Source organism: Carcharhinus amblyrhynchos, chromosome 17 (assembly GCF_965287045.1).
Source record: "Carcharhinus amblyrhynchos chromosome 17, sCarAmb.v2.hapA, whole genome shotgun sequence".
NCBI lineage: Eukaryota > Metazoa > Chordata > Chondrichthyes > Carcharhiniformes > Carcharhinidae > Carcharhinus > Carcharhinus amblyrhynchos.
Window position 1 is genome coordinate 57303343 of NC_137340.1, and position 14285 is coordinate 57317627.

Genomic DNA, 14285 nt, shown 5'->3' on the forward strand with positions numbered 1-14285 from the left:
GTGACCTGTGTACCTGTACACCCAGATCCCTCTGCCTATCAATACTCTTAAGGGTTCTGCCATTTGCTGTATATTTCCTATCTGTATTAGACCTTCCAAAATGCATTGCCTCACATTTGTCCAGATTAAACTCCAACTGCATCTCTGTGCACCACTGATCTATATCCTGCTGTATCTTCTGATGGTCCTCATCGCTATCTGCAAATCCACCAATCTTTGTGTTGTCCACAAATGTATTAATCAAACCAGTTACATTTTCCTCCAAATTATTTATATATATTAAAAAACACCAAAGGTCCCAGCGCTGATTCCTGTGGAATGCCATTTGTCACATCCCTCCATTCAGAAACACATCCTTCCACTGCTACCCTCTGTCTTCTATGACCGAGCCAGTTTTGTATCCACCTTGCCAGCTCACCTCTGATCCCATGTGACTTCACCTTCTGCACCAGTCTGCCCTGAGGGACCTTGTCAAAGACCTTACTGAAGTCCATGTAGACAACATCCACTGCCCTACCCTCATCAATCATCTTTGTCACTTCCTCAAAAAATTCAATCAAGTTCGTGAGACAAGACCTCCCCTTCACAAAACCACATTGCCTCTCACTAATAGGGGAATAAATCCTGTCTTGAAGAATCCTCTCCAATAATTTCCCTTCCACTGATCTAAGGCTCACTGGCCTGTAATTACCTGGATTATTCTTGCTACCCTTAAACAAAGGAACAACATTGGCTATTCCCCAATCCTCTGGGACCTCCCCTGTAAGAAGTCTCTCAACACCAGGTTAAAGTCCAACAGGTTTATTCGGTAGAAAATGCCACAAGCTTTGGGAACTCTGTTCCCTCGTCAGGTGAGTGGCGAGTACCTCTCGACAATCACCAGGCAAGACTGTTCCCTTCCTGTTGGCGAACACTACAGCAGTCACAGGCATTCAGCCTCTGATCTTCGGTAAGCGTTCTCCGAGGCGGCCTTCACGACACACGACAGTGCAGAGTCGCTGAGCAGAGACCGATAGCCAAGTTCTGCACACATGAGGACGGCCTCAACCAGGATCTTGGGTTCATGTCACATTATCTGTGACCCCCACGACTTGCCTGGGCTTGCAGAATCTCACTACTGTCCTGTCTGGAGACAATACACATCTCTTTAACCTATGCTTAATATTATCTCCACTCACATTGTCTGCACCTTTAAGACTTGATTAGCTGTAAAGACTCACATTCTAATCAGTATTCTGTAAACTGAGTGTGTGTCTTTATATGTGGGGAGTTCTGATGTTTGTGATCAGAACTCCCCACTCACCTGACAAAGGAACAGCGTTCCGAAAGTTAGTGGTGTTCGCTACCAAATAAAGCTGTTGGACTTTAACCTCGTGTTATGAGACTTCTTACTGTGTTTACCCCAGTCCAACACTGGCATCTCCACATCATGACCTCCCCTGTAGCCAGTGAAGATACAGAGATTTCTCTCGGCCCCAGCAATTTCCTCCCTTACCCCCCTCAGTAGTTTAATCTATAAATTTAATTGAAAGTAACCATACTGCTTATGTCACTGCATTCAGGAACCAGAGTAAAAAAGGGTGGTTGTGATGGGAGGGGAGAGGAAGCCAGTCGAGCTGTGTGGGTAGTGGTGTGGCCGGTCTGGGGGGTGGCGGTGGGGGGGGGGGCGGTGGGGGGCAGTGTTGCGGTTTGGTGTTGAGGGAGGGGCGGCCAGTCGAGCTGTGTGGGGAGTGCTGTGGCCGGTCTGGGGGGTGGGGGAGTGTTGAGGGAGGGGCAGCTAGTCGAGCTGTGTGGGGAGTGATGCGGTTGGCACCAAGGTGGTGGTGGGGAGGGATGAACTTGTTAAGTTCAGGCCCTGTGTGCCCTGACAGGTGAACTATTCAGTAGCCTGAAGCAGAGCTGCAGAGTTTGCTCCATCCGAGCCAGGCTTCTGTCCCTCACTGATCGTCAGTGAGGTCATTACCTGGCTCTATCACATTGCTGTTTGTGGGAGTTTGCAGGGTGCAAGTTATCTTCCACATTTATCACATTATGTAAAGAGCTTTGGGTCATTTTGAGGGTGAAAATTCTGCATAATGTCAGCTATTGCAGCTAATTTACTTGCCCAATGAGTAATGTAGGAAGCTTCATATTCCAACTCGACATTAACCCACTGATAGCTGGGGTCAAGTTCTGATCAGCTTCGGCGAAAGCTGTTTTTTTAATAATTGGGGACGGTTACGTTGGATGTAGCAGGAGAAGTGAATCTAATATTGTTGGTGGAACATGTTGGATTTGGCACTCACTCTACTTTGACTGCCATTTAATGCTCTCTGGTTACAGAAACAGTCACTGGACTGGGAAGTGAGGGAATGAGTTAATGCTTGGTCATTAATCCTATTCTGTTTGGAAACAGATACTGCAGGAGACGATCTCGTCATTCCCGACACAGTTCACGATCAGATTCCCGATCCAGCTCACGTTCTAGATCATGTTCCAGATCCAATTCGAGATCAGACTCTGGATCCAGATCCAGATCCTTACGAAGGCGCAGTGTTCGAATGAGGTGATGAGTCACTAATGCTGAGTATGGGGCTTGTGCGGAGGTGGGAGGGAGGGCAGGGAGAATCTGGGCGGGGAGCTGGTTTTCCAGGGTGAGCATGCAGGTGGGTGGTGCTTTGTTATTGCATGGGGTGGAATCTTGGGCAGTTGGGGAGAGCAGGGGTCAGTCCTGGGGGTGGGTGTCTCCCTGGGGTAGGTGTGCAGGATGGGGTTATTCCCCAGGGCAGTGGGACTGAGGTTTCCTGGTGATAATTCCTGCACTATGTGAATGGAGGGGGGGGTAATTCCTGGGTGTGGTCCTATGGGGATTCCCTTTGTGATGGGGCAGCACTGGGGCAATGAGGATCTGGGCTTTTGCGATAGATGTCCCACTTTCCTGTCCCGAGTGTATTTTAACTGTTGTTCCTCCTCCAGCTATTTCACAGATGCTTATGATTCATACACGGAAGAACCACAAAGTCGATATTCGAGGCACAAATCTCGTGCACAGAAGAGTAACCAGCGGAGGGAGCTCGCTATAGTAAGCACAGCATTCCACTCCCAGAGCTCGACACAAATTGGACCAACAGGAACACAGCCCTTTTGCTCTGTCAGACATGACCTTGACCCCAGGACCCTCTACCCTGTCGGGGTTGCCCCCCCCCTGCCCTGTTGGTGGTGCCCCCCCCCCCCCCAGGCTGGGACCCCTTGCCCTTTCGGACACAATTGCCAACCCATAGAATTGATTCTGCACAGAAGGGTTCTATTTAGCCGAGTTTGCTGATGCCAGCCCAAAGACATCCAAAAAAAAGGTTTAGGATCTCTGCTTCCACCGCCAACTCAGGCAGCGAATTGCAGACACCCACCACCCTCTGCATTAAAAATTTATCCTCATGTCTCCTCTACACCTTCTGTCACTTAGTTTGAATCTTCGACCCCGGGTATTTGAACTCTTTGCCAAGGGAAGCAGGTTCCTTCTGTCTGTTCTCTCCTGACTGCTCACAGTTTTATATACCTCCATCGTAACAGCCTTCTCTGTTCCAAGGAAAACAACTCCAGCCTCTCCAATCTCCTCTTAAAGCTACAATATTCCAGGCCTGGAAATACTCTATTCATTTTCTCTGTACTCTCTCCAGAGCAATTACATCCCTCCTGTAATGTGGTGATCAGAACTGCAGACAGAATTCCAGTTGTGGCCTCACCAATGTTTTATAAATTTTGTCATTATGTCAAAAACAAAATGCTGGAAAATCTCAGCAGGTCTGATAGCATTTGTGAAAAGAAAATAGAGCCAGCGTTTTGCTTCTGGGTGACCCTTCGTCAGAGCTTGTCCAAACCTGAGACGTTAACTCTATCCTCTCTCCACAGACACTTGAGACTTGCTGAGATTTTCCAGAATTTTCTGTTTTTGTATTATTTAGCTTTTATCCACGATTAGATCCCTACTTTTGTATTCTGTACCTCTGCCAATGAAGGAGAATATTCCGTATGCCATCTTTACAACCTGATCTACTGGTACTGCTACCTTTAGGCACCTGTGCATTTTCACACCAAGATCTCTCTCTTCATCCACCCCACTCAGTATATTCCTGCTTATTGTGTATCCCCTTTTACTGTTTGACCTCCCTAATGCATTACCTCACACTTATCAGAGCTGAACTCCATCTGCCACTTTTTTCCTTCTGTCAACCATGATCCCAGAATCCCTTACTCTGGGATATGAACCCTGATGCAGTATAATGTGGATAAATGTGAGGTTATCCATTTTGGTAGCAATAATAGGAGAGTAGATTATTACTTCAATGGGTGTAAATTGAGAGAGGTGGATACTTGAGATCTTGGAGTTCTCGTGCATCAGTCGCTGAAAGTAAGCGCGCAGGTACAGCAGGCAGTAAAGGAGGCAAATGGTATGTTCATAGCGAGAGGATTTGAGTATCGGGATAGGGATGTTTTGCAGCAATTGGCAAGGCCACAGCTGGAGTAATGTGTGCAGTTTTGGTTTCCTTATCTGAGGAAGGATGTCCTTGCTATAGAGGGAGTACAGCGAAGGTTTACCAGGCTGATTCCCGGGATGGCAGGTCTGTCATATGAGGAGAGACTAAGTCGGTTAGGATTATATTTATTGGAGTTTAGAAAAGTGAGAGGGGATCTCATAGAAACTTATAAAATTCTAACAGGATTAGACAGGGTAGATTCAGAAAGAATGTTCACCATGGTGGGGGGAGTCCAGAACTAGGGGTCAGAGTTTGAGGATAAACCTTTTAGGACTGAAGTGAGGAGAAATTTCTTCACTCAGAGGGTGTTGAATGTGTGGAATTCACTCCCACAGAAAGTGGTTGAGGCCAAAACTTTTGATTTCAAGAAGAATTTAGATTTCGCTGTTGGGATTAAAGAGATCAAGGGGAAGGGGAGGATCATGACATTGAATTCGATGATCATCCATGATCAAAATGAATGGTGGAGCAGGTTTGAAGGGCTGAATGGCCTCCTCCACGTATGTTTCTGTCCCAGGATCCCTTGCTCTATGGGAACAGTCTGTCATCCCTCACTCTGTGGGACATGATTCCTGACGGTGCTGTTAGGGAGGGAGTTCCATATTTTTGACCCAACAACAGTGAAGGAACAGTGATATATTTCCAAGTCAGGATGGTGAGTGTCTTGGAGAAGAACCTCTAGGTGCTGGTGTTGTAGGTATCTGTTGTCCTCCTTTGATCTGTGACTTCAGGGTCTCCTGTAGGGAGATGAACCCTGAGCCCAGTGTACAATCCCCTGCCTTTTATGTCTTGCTCTCTGTCTCTAACCGGGTTTAGGTGTAAATGATGTTTGTTCACTGAGAATCTGAGCAAGGGACAAGATTTACAGTCACGTCCGGATCTATTTCCAAACAGGAGGAACGGCGTGTCGTTTATGTGGGGAAAATCCGGAATGGAATGATGTGTGAGGAACTGAGGCGGCGATTTGAAGTGTTCGGAGAAGTTGAGGACTGCAACATTTATTTTCGGAATGAAGGGTAAGATGAGAATCTGTTGGGTGTTGGCCAGGTAGAGTCCCACTCACCAAATCCTCATGGAAATATTGAACAGAAACTCTGATCTGGTGAGGCCCTGGGTACCTCGTGGTCAGCCCTTGTGGCCGTTTTCTGCCGTGCCTCCGATGTGTATACAGTTTGTGATTGTTCTCACGGCTGTTTTGTTATATTTTGGTTCAATCCCTTCTCAGTCAGAATTTTAGCAACTGACCAATAATTTTCACTCTGTCTTTTGAACCTTTTCTAATTGGAGGTAATTTCTTTCAGAGATAACTACGGGTTTGTCACATACCGTTATACATGTGATGCATTTGCTGCTATCGAGAATGGGCAGACGTTACGCAAGCCTGATGAGTTGCCGTTTGACCTCTGTTTTGGTGGCCGGCGGCAGTTTTGTAAAACTAATTATGCGGATTTAGGTGAGTTCAGGAAAACGCAAGCTGAGATTTTAACCTTCAGTTTTACTTCCCCCTCCCCAACCCCAACCCCAACCCCAACGCCACAAACAACAAGTTGCTTCAATTCACCTCTTGAAGAGAATCTTGTTGATCTGGGAGGATGTGGGAGGGCCAGGTATAACAATCATTCCTCTTTTGGATTGGCCACCCAGGGCTGGCTTCTCACCATATTAGAAGTGCTGATTTTTCCATCCATTGGGCATTGCTGGCTAGACCAGTATTTATTGCCCTCAAAGGGTGATAGAGAACAACTTTCTTGAACTGATGCAGTCTACGGGGCATTAGGGAGTTCAGGATTTTGATTCAACGAAAAGACACAATGAATATTTCCAAGTCAGGACGCTGAGTGACTTGACAGAGAACCTCCAGGTAGTGACGTTCCTATGTGTCTGCGGCCCTTGTCCTACTAGATAGTGGACGTGGGGTTGGAAGATACTGTCAAAGCAGCCATGGTCAGTCGCTGCAGTGTACAATCTGCTGCTACTGAGTGTCGGTGATGGAGACTGAATGTTGAACTGGTGGATAGGCTGCCAATCGTGCTGGCTGCTTTGTCCTGCATTGATGTTGAGCTGCTTGATTTTTGTTGGAATTGCACAGATTCATGCAACAGGAGAGTATTTCATCCCACTGCTGATGGTTCATCCAGACTCTGATGGTAACCCCCACCACCCGGATGTCAGTAATGGGGGAATCAGCGATCATAATGTCAAAGGGCAATGGTTGGCTTCTCCCACATTGGAGACCTGTTGTGGAGTTGCCAGCGTTGGACTGGGGTGGGCACGGTGAGTAGTCTCACTGTAAGTAGGGGCTAAAGTCCAACAGGTTTATTTGGTAGCACGAATTTTCAGAGCGCTGCTCCTTCATCAGGTAAGTGGTCATCCCCTCTTTAGCAAGTATACCGCTTTGGATACTGCTGGGGGAGATGGGCTATCAGGGGATACCTGCAGCAGCAGCCAAAGCAGTAGTACCATGGCTGGCTCTGTTGTTAAGCAGGGAGGGACAAACAGGACTACAGCAATAGTTATAGGGGACTGTACAGTTAGGGGTGCAGACAGGCGTTTCTGTGGACGTGAAAGAGACTTCAGGATGGTATGTTGCCTCCTTGGTGCCAGGGTCCAGGCTGTCTCTGAACAGACAGAAAGCATTCTGAAGGTAAAGGGTGAACAGCCAGAGGTTGTGGTACATTTTGGTATTAATGACAGAGGCAGGAAGAGTGATGAGGTCCTGGAGCAGCAGTTTAGGGATTAGGTAGAAAGATAAAAAGCAGGACCTTTAGGGTTGTAACCCAGGATTATTCCCTATGCCACATGCTAGTGAGGCTAGGAATAGGAAGATACTGCAGCTGAACATGTGCCTAAACAGCTGGGGAAGGAGGGAGGGTTTCTGATATCTGGACCATTGGGGTCTGTTCCGGGGAACATGTACAAGAAAGATAGGTTGCATCTAAACTGGAAGGGCATAAATATTCTGGCCGGAGGGTTTGCTAGTGTCACACAGAAGGATTTAAACTAGTTTGGCAGGGGGTTGGGAACCAAAGCAAAGATCAATTAACTGAAGGGGAACGAGAGAGTAGGACCAGTAAGACTCTCAAAAAGAGCAGGTAGGGTGTGGTTGCTAATCAAAGGGGGTCTGGTGGCCTGTAGTGCATTTATTTCAATGCAAGAAGTGTAACAGGTAAGGCAGATGAACTTAGAGCTTGGATTAGTACTTGGAACTATGATGTTGTTGTCATTACAGAGACTTGGTTAAGGGAAGGACAGGATTGGCAGCTTAACATTCCAGGATACAGATGTTTCAGGCAGAATAGAGGGGAATGGAAAAGGGAGTTGCACTACTGGTTAAGGAGAATATCATAGCTGTACTCCAGGAGGACACCTCGGAGGGCTCATACAGCGAGGCAATGTGGGTAGAGCTCAGGAATAGGAAAGGTGCACTCACAATATTGGGGGTTTACTTTAGGCCACCCAACTGCCATGGGGACATAGAGGAACAGATATTGGCAATGTGTAAAAGTAACAGGGTTGTTGTGGTGGGAGATTTTAAGAACATAAGAAATAGGAGCAGGAGTAGGCCATCTAGCCCTTCGAGCCTGCCCCGCCATTCAATAAGATCATGGCTGATCTGTCGTGGCTCAGTTCCACATTCCTGCCCTCTCCCCATAACCCTTAATCCCCTCTCTTATCAAAAACCCATCAACCCGCGTCTTAAAAATATTTAGCGAGGCAGCCTCCACCACTTCAACGGGCAGAGAATTCCAGAGATTCACCACCCTTTGAGTGAAGAAGTTCCTCCTCAACTCCGTTCTAAACCGCCCCCCCTTTATCTTGAGGCTGTGCCCCCTAGTCCTACTGTCCTTTCTGAGCGGGAAGAGTCCCTCCACCTCTATCCTATCCATCCCATTCATCATCTTATACGTCTCAATGAGATCTCCCCTCATTCTTCTAAACTCCAACGAGTACAAGCCTAGTTTATTCAGCCTCTCCTCATAGTTCAACCCCCTCAACTCCAGTATCAGCCTAGTAAACCTCCTCTGCATTCCCTCCAAGGCCAAAATATCCTTGCGTAAGTACGGCGCCCAAAACTGCACACAGTACTCCAGCTGCGGCCTCACCAATGCCCTATACAGCTGCAGCAAGACCTCCCTACTTTTATATTCAATCCCCCTCGCTATGAAGGCCAGCATCCCATTCGCCTTCCTGACCACCTGCTGCACCTGCAAGCTGGGTTTTTGCGACTCATGCACAAGGACCCCGAGGTCCCTCTGCACCGTCGCCTGCTGCAGTTTTTCGCCCCGTAAGTAATAGTCCTTCCTACCATTATTCCTACCAAAGTGGACCACCTCGCACTTGCCAACATTAAATTCCATTTGCCATTTCCTGGCCCATTCGCCCAGCCTATCTAGATCCTTCTGCAGACTCTCCACACCCTCCGCGCAATTTGCCGTTCCACCAATCTTGGTGTCATCCGCAAATTTCGACACCATACACTTGGTTCCCTCCTCCAGATCATCTATATAAATGGTAAATAGCTGAGGCCCCAGCACCAACCCCTGGGGCACTCCACTAGTCACCAACCGCCAATCCGAATAGCACCCATTAACCCCCACTCTCTGCCTCCTATTTGACAACCAATCCTCTATCCACGCTAACACCCTACCCCCAACTCCATGCCCCCTGACCTTCTGCAATAACCTCTTGTGAGGCACCTTGTCAAACGCCTTCTGAAAATCAAGAAAGACCACATCCACCGGCTCTCCTCTATCCACCGCCCTAGACACATCCTCATAGAACTCCAATAAATTTGTCAGACACGACTTCCCCTTAACGAAACCGTGCTGCGTCTGCTCTATCAAGCAATTCCCCTCAAGATGCCTCGCTATTTCCTCCTTGATGACGGATTCTAACATTTTACCTACAACAGACGTTAAACTAACCGGCCTATAATTCCCTGCCTTTTGCCTGGCACTGTTCTTAAACAACGGCGTAACATTAGCCGTTTTCCAATCTTCCGGCACTCCACCGGAATCCAGCGACGTTTGGAAAATAACCACCAAGGCATCCACTATCGCCTCCGCCATTTCTTTCAGGACCCTCGGATGCATTCCATCCGGTCCTGGGGACTTGCCCACAATCAGTCCCTCCAGTCTGTCGAGCACCACCTCTTTAGTAACAATAATGTCATTGAGACCCTCCAGTCCTACCACCTTTCTATCTCTAACACCCGGCAAATTATTCACTTCTTCCTCCATGAAGAACGAAACAAAAAAGTTATTCAAGGCCTCAGCCATTTCCCCATCCCCTACCACTAAGTCCCCCCTCTCATCCTCTAAGGGTCCAACGTTCACCCTAGCCAGCCTCTTCTTTTTTATATATTTATAAAAACTCTTGCTATCCTTTTTTATATTAAGCGCAAGCCCAGCTTCATAGTTTCTCCTACCCTTCTTTATCAACTTCTTTGTCAATCTTTGTTGACATTTAAACCTCTCCCAATCCTCTTCTCGCCCACTACTCTTAGCTACTCTAAACGCCTCCGTTTTTAATTTAACACTTTCCTTCACCTCCTTCGTTATCCACGGCTTATTACCTCTCCTATGGTCCTTTTTAACCCTCGGAATAAATTTCTGCTGAGCACCAAGAAAGATCTCCTTAAAGATCCTCCACTGCTCCTCAGCAGACCTACCTTCCAACGCGCTCCCCCAGTCAACGTTCGTCAATTCTTCTCTCATCCTACCGTACTCCCCTCTGTTCAAACAAAGGACGCGTGTCTGGGAACCCACTTTCTCCTCCTCCATCTGCACCAGAAGCTCCACCATACAATGATCACTCTCCCCAAGAGGATCCTTCACCACAAGGTCCCTAATTCTACCCTCCTCATTACATAGCACCAGATCCAAGATAGCTCGCTCCCTCGTCGGCTCCAACACACACTGTTCCAGGAAACTATCCCGGCAGCATTCCAAGAACTCCTCCTCGAGCCCACTGCATCCAACATGGGTCGACCAATCAATATGTAGATTGAAATCTCCCATAATTATCACCGTTCCATTCCTGCACGCCGCACTTATTTGCACGTTAACAGCCCGCCCCACCTCCAGATCATTATTCGGGGGCCTATAGACGACACCCACCAGCGTCTTCCTCCCTTTGCTGTTCCTAATCTCTACCCACAACGATTCCACTTTCTGCTCCTTGGCTCCAATATCATCCCTTACTACCACCCTGATGCTATCCTTAATCAGCAGAGCTACGCCCCCCCCCCCCCCTTTTTCCTCTCGTCTATCCTTCCTAAACACTTGATACCCCTGGACGTTCAGCTCCCAGTCCCTGTCACCTTGCAGCCACGTCTCTGTAATGGCCACCAGATCATATCCATTTGTGTCGATCTGCGCCACCAGCTCATCCACTTTATTCCGAATGCTTCGTGCATTCAGATAAAGCGCCGTCATCCCAGCCTTCACCTGGACCCTATTTGCCGTAACGCCACCAACCATACTCATGCCCCCTACTCCCTCTATTATTGGGACATCCTCGGCCTCTTCCCTTACCTGTACCCTCTCCTTAACTTTAGACCCCGTAATGTCACCTACCCTCGCACCCTCCCCCCCCCCAATTAGTTTAAAGCCCTGTCTACAGTCCTATTTACACGATTCGCCAGGAACTTCCTCTATATTCGTAGACATGCAGGGTAGAATAGGTGTAGGGTGATGCAGTGGCGCGGGCTCGTTGGGCCGAAGGGCCTGTTTCCCGTGCTGGGTTGTTCTTTGTTCTATATTGACTGGGACTCAGTGCCAGGGGCATGGATGGGGCAGAGTTTGTAAGGAGCGTCCAGGATGGCTTCCTGAAACAGTATGTAGATAGTCTAACTAGGGAAGGGGCCATACTGGACCTGGTATTGGGGATTAAGCCTGGTCAGATAGACGATGTTTCAGTAGGGGAGCAGCTCAGGAACAGTGACCCCAATTCAGTGAGCTAAGGTACTGACGGATAAAGATAAATGCAGTCCTCAAGTTAAGGTGCTAAACTGGGGGAAGGCTAATTACAACAATATTAGGCAGGAACTGAAGAATGTAGATTGGGGGCAGATGTTTGAGGGCAAATCAACATCTGGCATGTGGGAGGTTTTCAAGTGTAAATTGATAGGGATTCAGGACCGGCACATTCCTGTAAGGATGAAGGATAAGTATGGCAAGTTTTGGGAACCTTGGATAACGAGAGATATTGTGAGCCTAGTCAAAGAGAAAAAGGAAGCATTTGTCAAAGCTAGGAGGCTGTTAACACACAAAGCAAGTGTGGAATACAAGGAAAGTAGAAAGAAAGGAGGGATAAAAGGGGTCGTGAAAACGTATTGTCCAGCAGGACAATCCCAAGGCTTTTTTTACATATATAAAGACCAAGAGGGTAGCCAGGGAGAGGGTTGGCCCATTCAAGGACAAGGGAGGAATCTACGTGTGCAGCCAGAGGAAATGGGTGAGTATTAAATGAGAACTTTGCATCAGTATTCACCAAAGAGAAGGCCTTGATGGATGATGATTCTGGGAAAGGATGTGTAGGTGGTTTGAGTCACGTTGAGATCAAAAAGGAGGTATTGGGGTTCTCGAGAAACATTAAGGTAGACAAGTCTCCAGGGCCTGATGGGATATACCCCAGAATACTAAGAATGACAAAGGAGCAAATTGCTGGGGCCTTGAGAGAAATCTCTGTATCCTCACTGGCTACAGGGGACGTCCCAGAGGATTGGAGAATAACCAATGTTATTCCTTTGTTTAAGAAAGGTAGCAAGAATAATCCAGGTAATTACAGGCAGTGAGCCTTTCATCAGTGGTAGGGAAATTGTTGGAGAGGATTCTTCGAGACAGGATTTATTCTCACTTGGAAATAAGTGGATGTATTAGTGAGAGGCAACATGGTTTTGTGAAGAGGTCATGCCTCACGAACTTGATCGCGTTTTTCAAGGAAGTGACGAAGATGATTGATGAGGGTAGGGCAGTGGATGTTGTCTACATTGACTTCAGTAAGGTCTTTGACAAGGTCCCTCATGGCAGACTGGTGCAGAAGGTGAAGTTGCATGGGATCAGAGGTGAGCTGGCAAGGTGGATACAAAACTGGCTCGATCAAAGAAGACAGAGGGTAGCAGTGGAAGGATATGTTTCTGAATGGAGGGATGTGACAAGTGTTGTTCCTCAGGGATCAGTGCTGGGACCTTTGCTGTTTGTAATATATATAAATGATTTGGAGGAAAATGTAACTGGTTTGAATAGTAAATTTGCAGATGACACGAAGATTGTGGATTTGCGGATAGCGATGAGGACCATCAGAGGATACAGCAGGATATAGATCAGTAGGAGACTTGAGAGAAGAGATGGACCTTAATCCGGACAAGTGTGAGGTGATGCATTTTGGAAGGTCTAATACAGATAGGAAATATACAGTAAATGGCAGAGCTCTTAAGAGTATTGACAGGCAGAGGGATCTGGGTGTACAGGTACACAGGTCACTGAAAGTGGCAGTGCAGGTGGAGAAGGTAGTCAAGGAGGCATACGGCATGCTTGCCTTCATTGGCTGGGGTATTGAGTTTAAAAATTAGCAAGTCAGGCTGCATCTTTATAGAACCTTAGTTAGGCTGCACTTAGAATATAGTGTTCAATTCTGGTTGCCACACTACCAGAAGGAGATGGTACAGAACGGATTTACCAGGATGTTGCGTGGTTTGGAGGGCATTACTACGAGGAGAGGTTGGAGAAACTTGGTTTGTTCTCACTGGAACGATGGAAGTAGAGGGGCAACCTGATAGAAGTCTATAAGATTATGAAGGGCATGGACAGAGTGGATAGTCAGAAGCTTTTTCCCAATGTGGAAGAGTCCATTACTAGCAGGCTCAGGTTTAACGTGCACGGGGTCAAGGTTTAAAGGAGATGTACGAGGCAGATTTTTTATGTAGAGGATGGTAAGTACCAGGGGAGGTAGTGGAAGCAGATATGTCAGCTTTTTACCATTTATATAGATGATCTGGAGGAGGGAACTGAGTGTAGGGTGTCGAAATTTGCTGATGACACCAAGATTGGGGGAACGGCAAATTGTGCGGAGGGTGTGGAGAGTCTGCAGAAGGATCTAGATAGGCTGGGCGAATGGGCCAGGAAATGGCAAATGGAATTTAATGTTGGCAAGTGTGAGGTGGTCCACTTTGGTAGGAAGGACTATTACTTACGGGGCGAAAAACTGCAGCAGGCGACGGTGCAGAGGGACCTCGGGGTCCTTGTGCATGAGTCGCAAAAACCCAGCTTGCAGGTGCAGCAGGTGGTCAGGAAGGCGAATGGGGATGCTGGCCTTCATAGCGAGGGGGATTGAATATAAAAGTAGGGAGGTCTTGCTGCAGCTGTATAGGGCATTGGTGAGGCCGCAGCTGGAGTACTGTGTGCAGTTTTGGGCGCCGCACCTGCGCAAAGATATTTTGGCCTTGGAGGGAGTGCAGAGGAGGTTTACTAGGCTGATACCAGAGTTGAGGGGGTTGAACTATGAGGAGAGGCTGAATAAACTGGGCTTGTACTCGTTAGAGTTTAGAAGAATGAGGGGAGATCTCATTGAGACGTATAAGATGATGAATTGGATGGATAGGATAGAGGTGGAGAGACTCTTCCCGCTCAAAAAAGACAGTAGGACTAGGGGGCACAGCCTCAAGATAAAGGGGACGCGGTTTAGAACAGAGTTGAGGAGGAACTTCTTCACTCAAAGGGTGGTGAATCTCTGGAATTCTCTGCCCGTTGAAGTGGTGGAGGCTGCCTC

The 14285-nt window shown here is 47.6% G+C and overlaps 1 protein-coding gene across 1 annotated transcript in view; it reads left to right on the forward strand.

Annotated features, from left to right (window-relative positions):
* The window catches only part of pprc1 (PPARG related coactivator 1), a 36906-nt gene that overhangs the window by 21317 nt on the left and 1304 nt on the right, over positions 1 to 14285 (forward strand). The window contains exons 10-13 of the mRNA XM_080205359.1: positions 2396 to 2545; positions 2956 to 3061; positions 5409 to 5530; positions 5816 to 5967. Coding sequence (XP_080061485.1) covers positions 2396 to 2545; positions 2956 to 3061; positions 5409 to 5530; positions 5816 to 5967 — 530 coding nt within the window. The remainder of the gene's footprint in view (positions 1 to 2395; positions 2546 to 2955; positions 3062 to 5408; positions 5531 to 5815; positions 5968 to 14285) is intronic.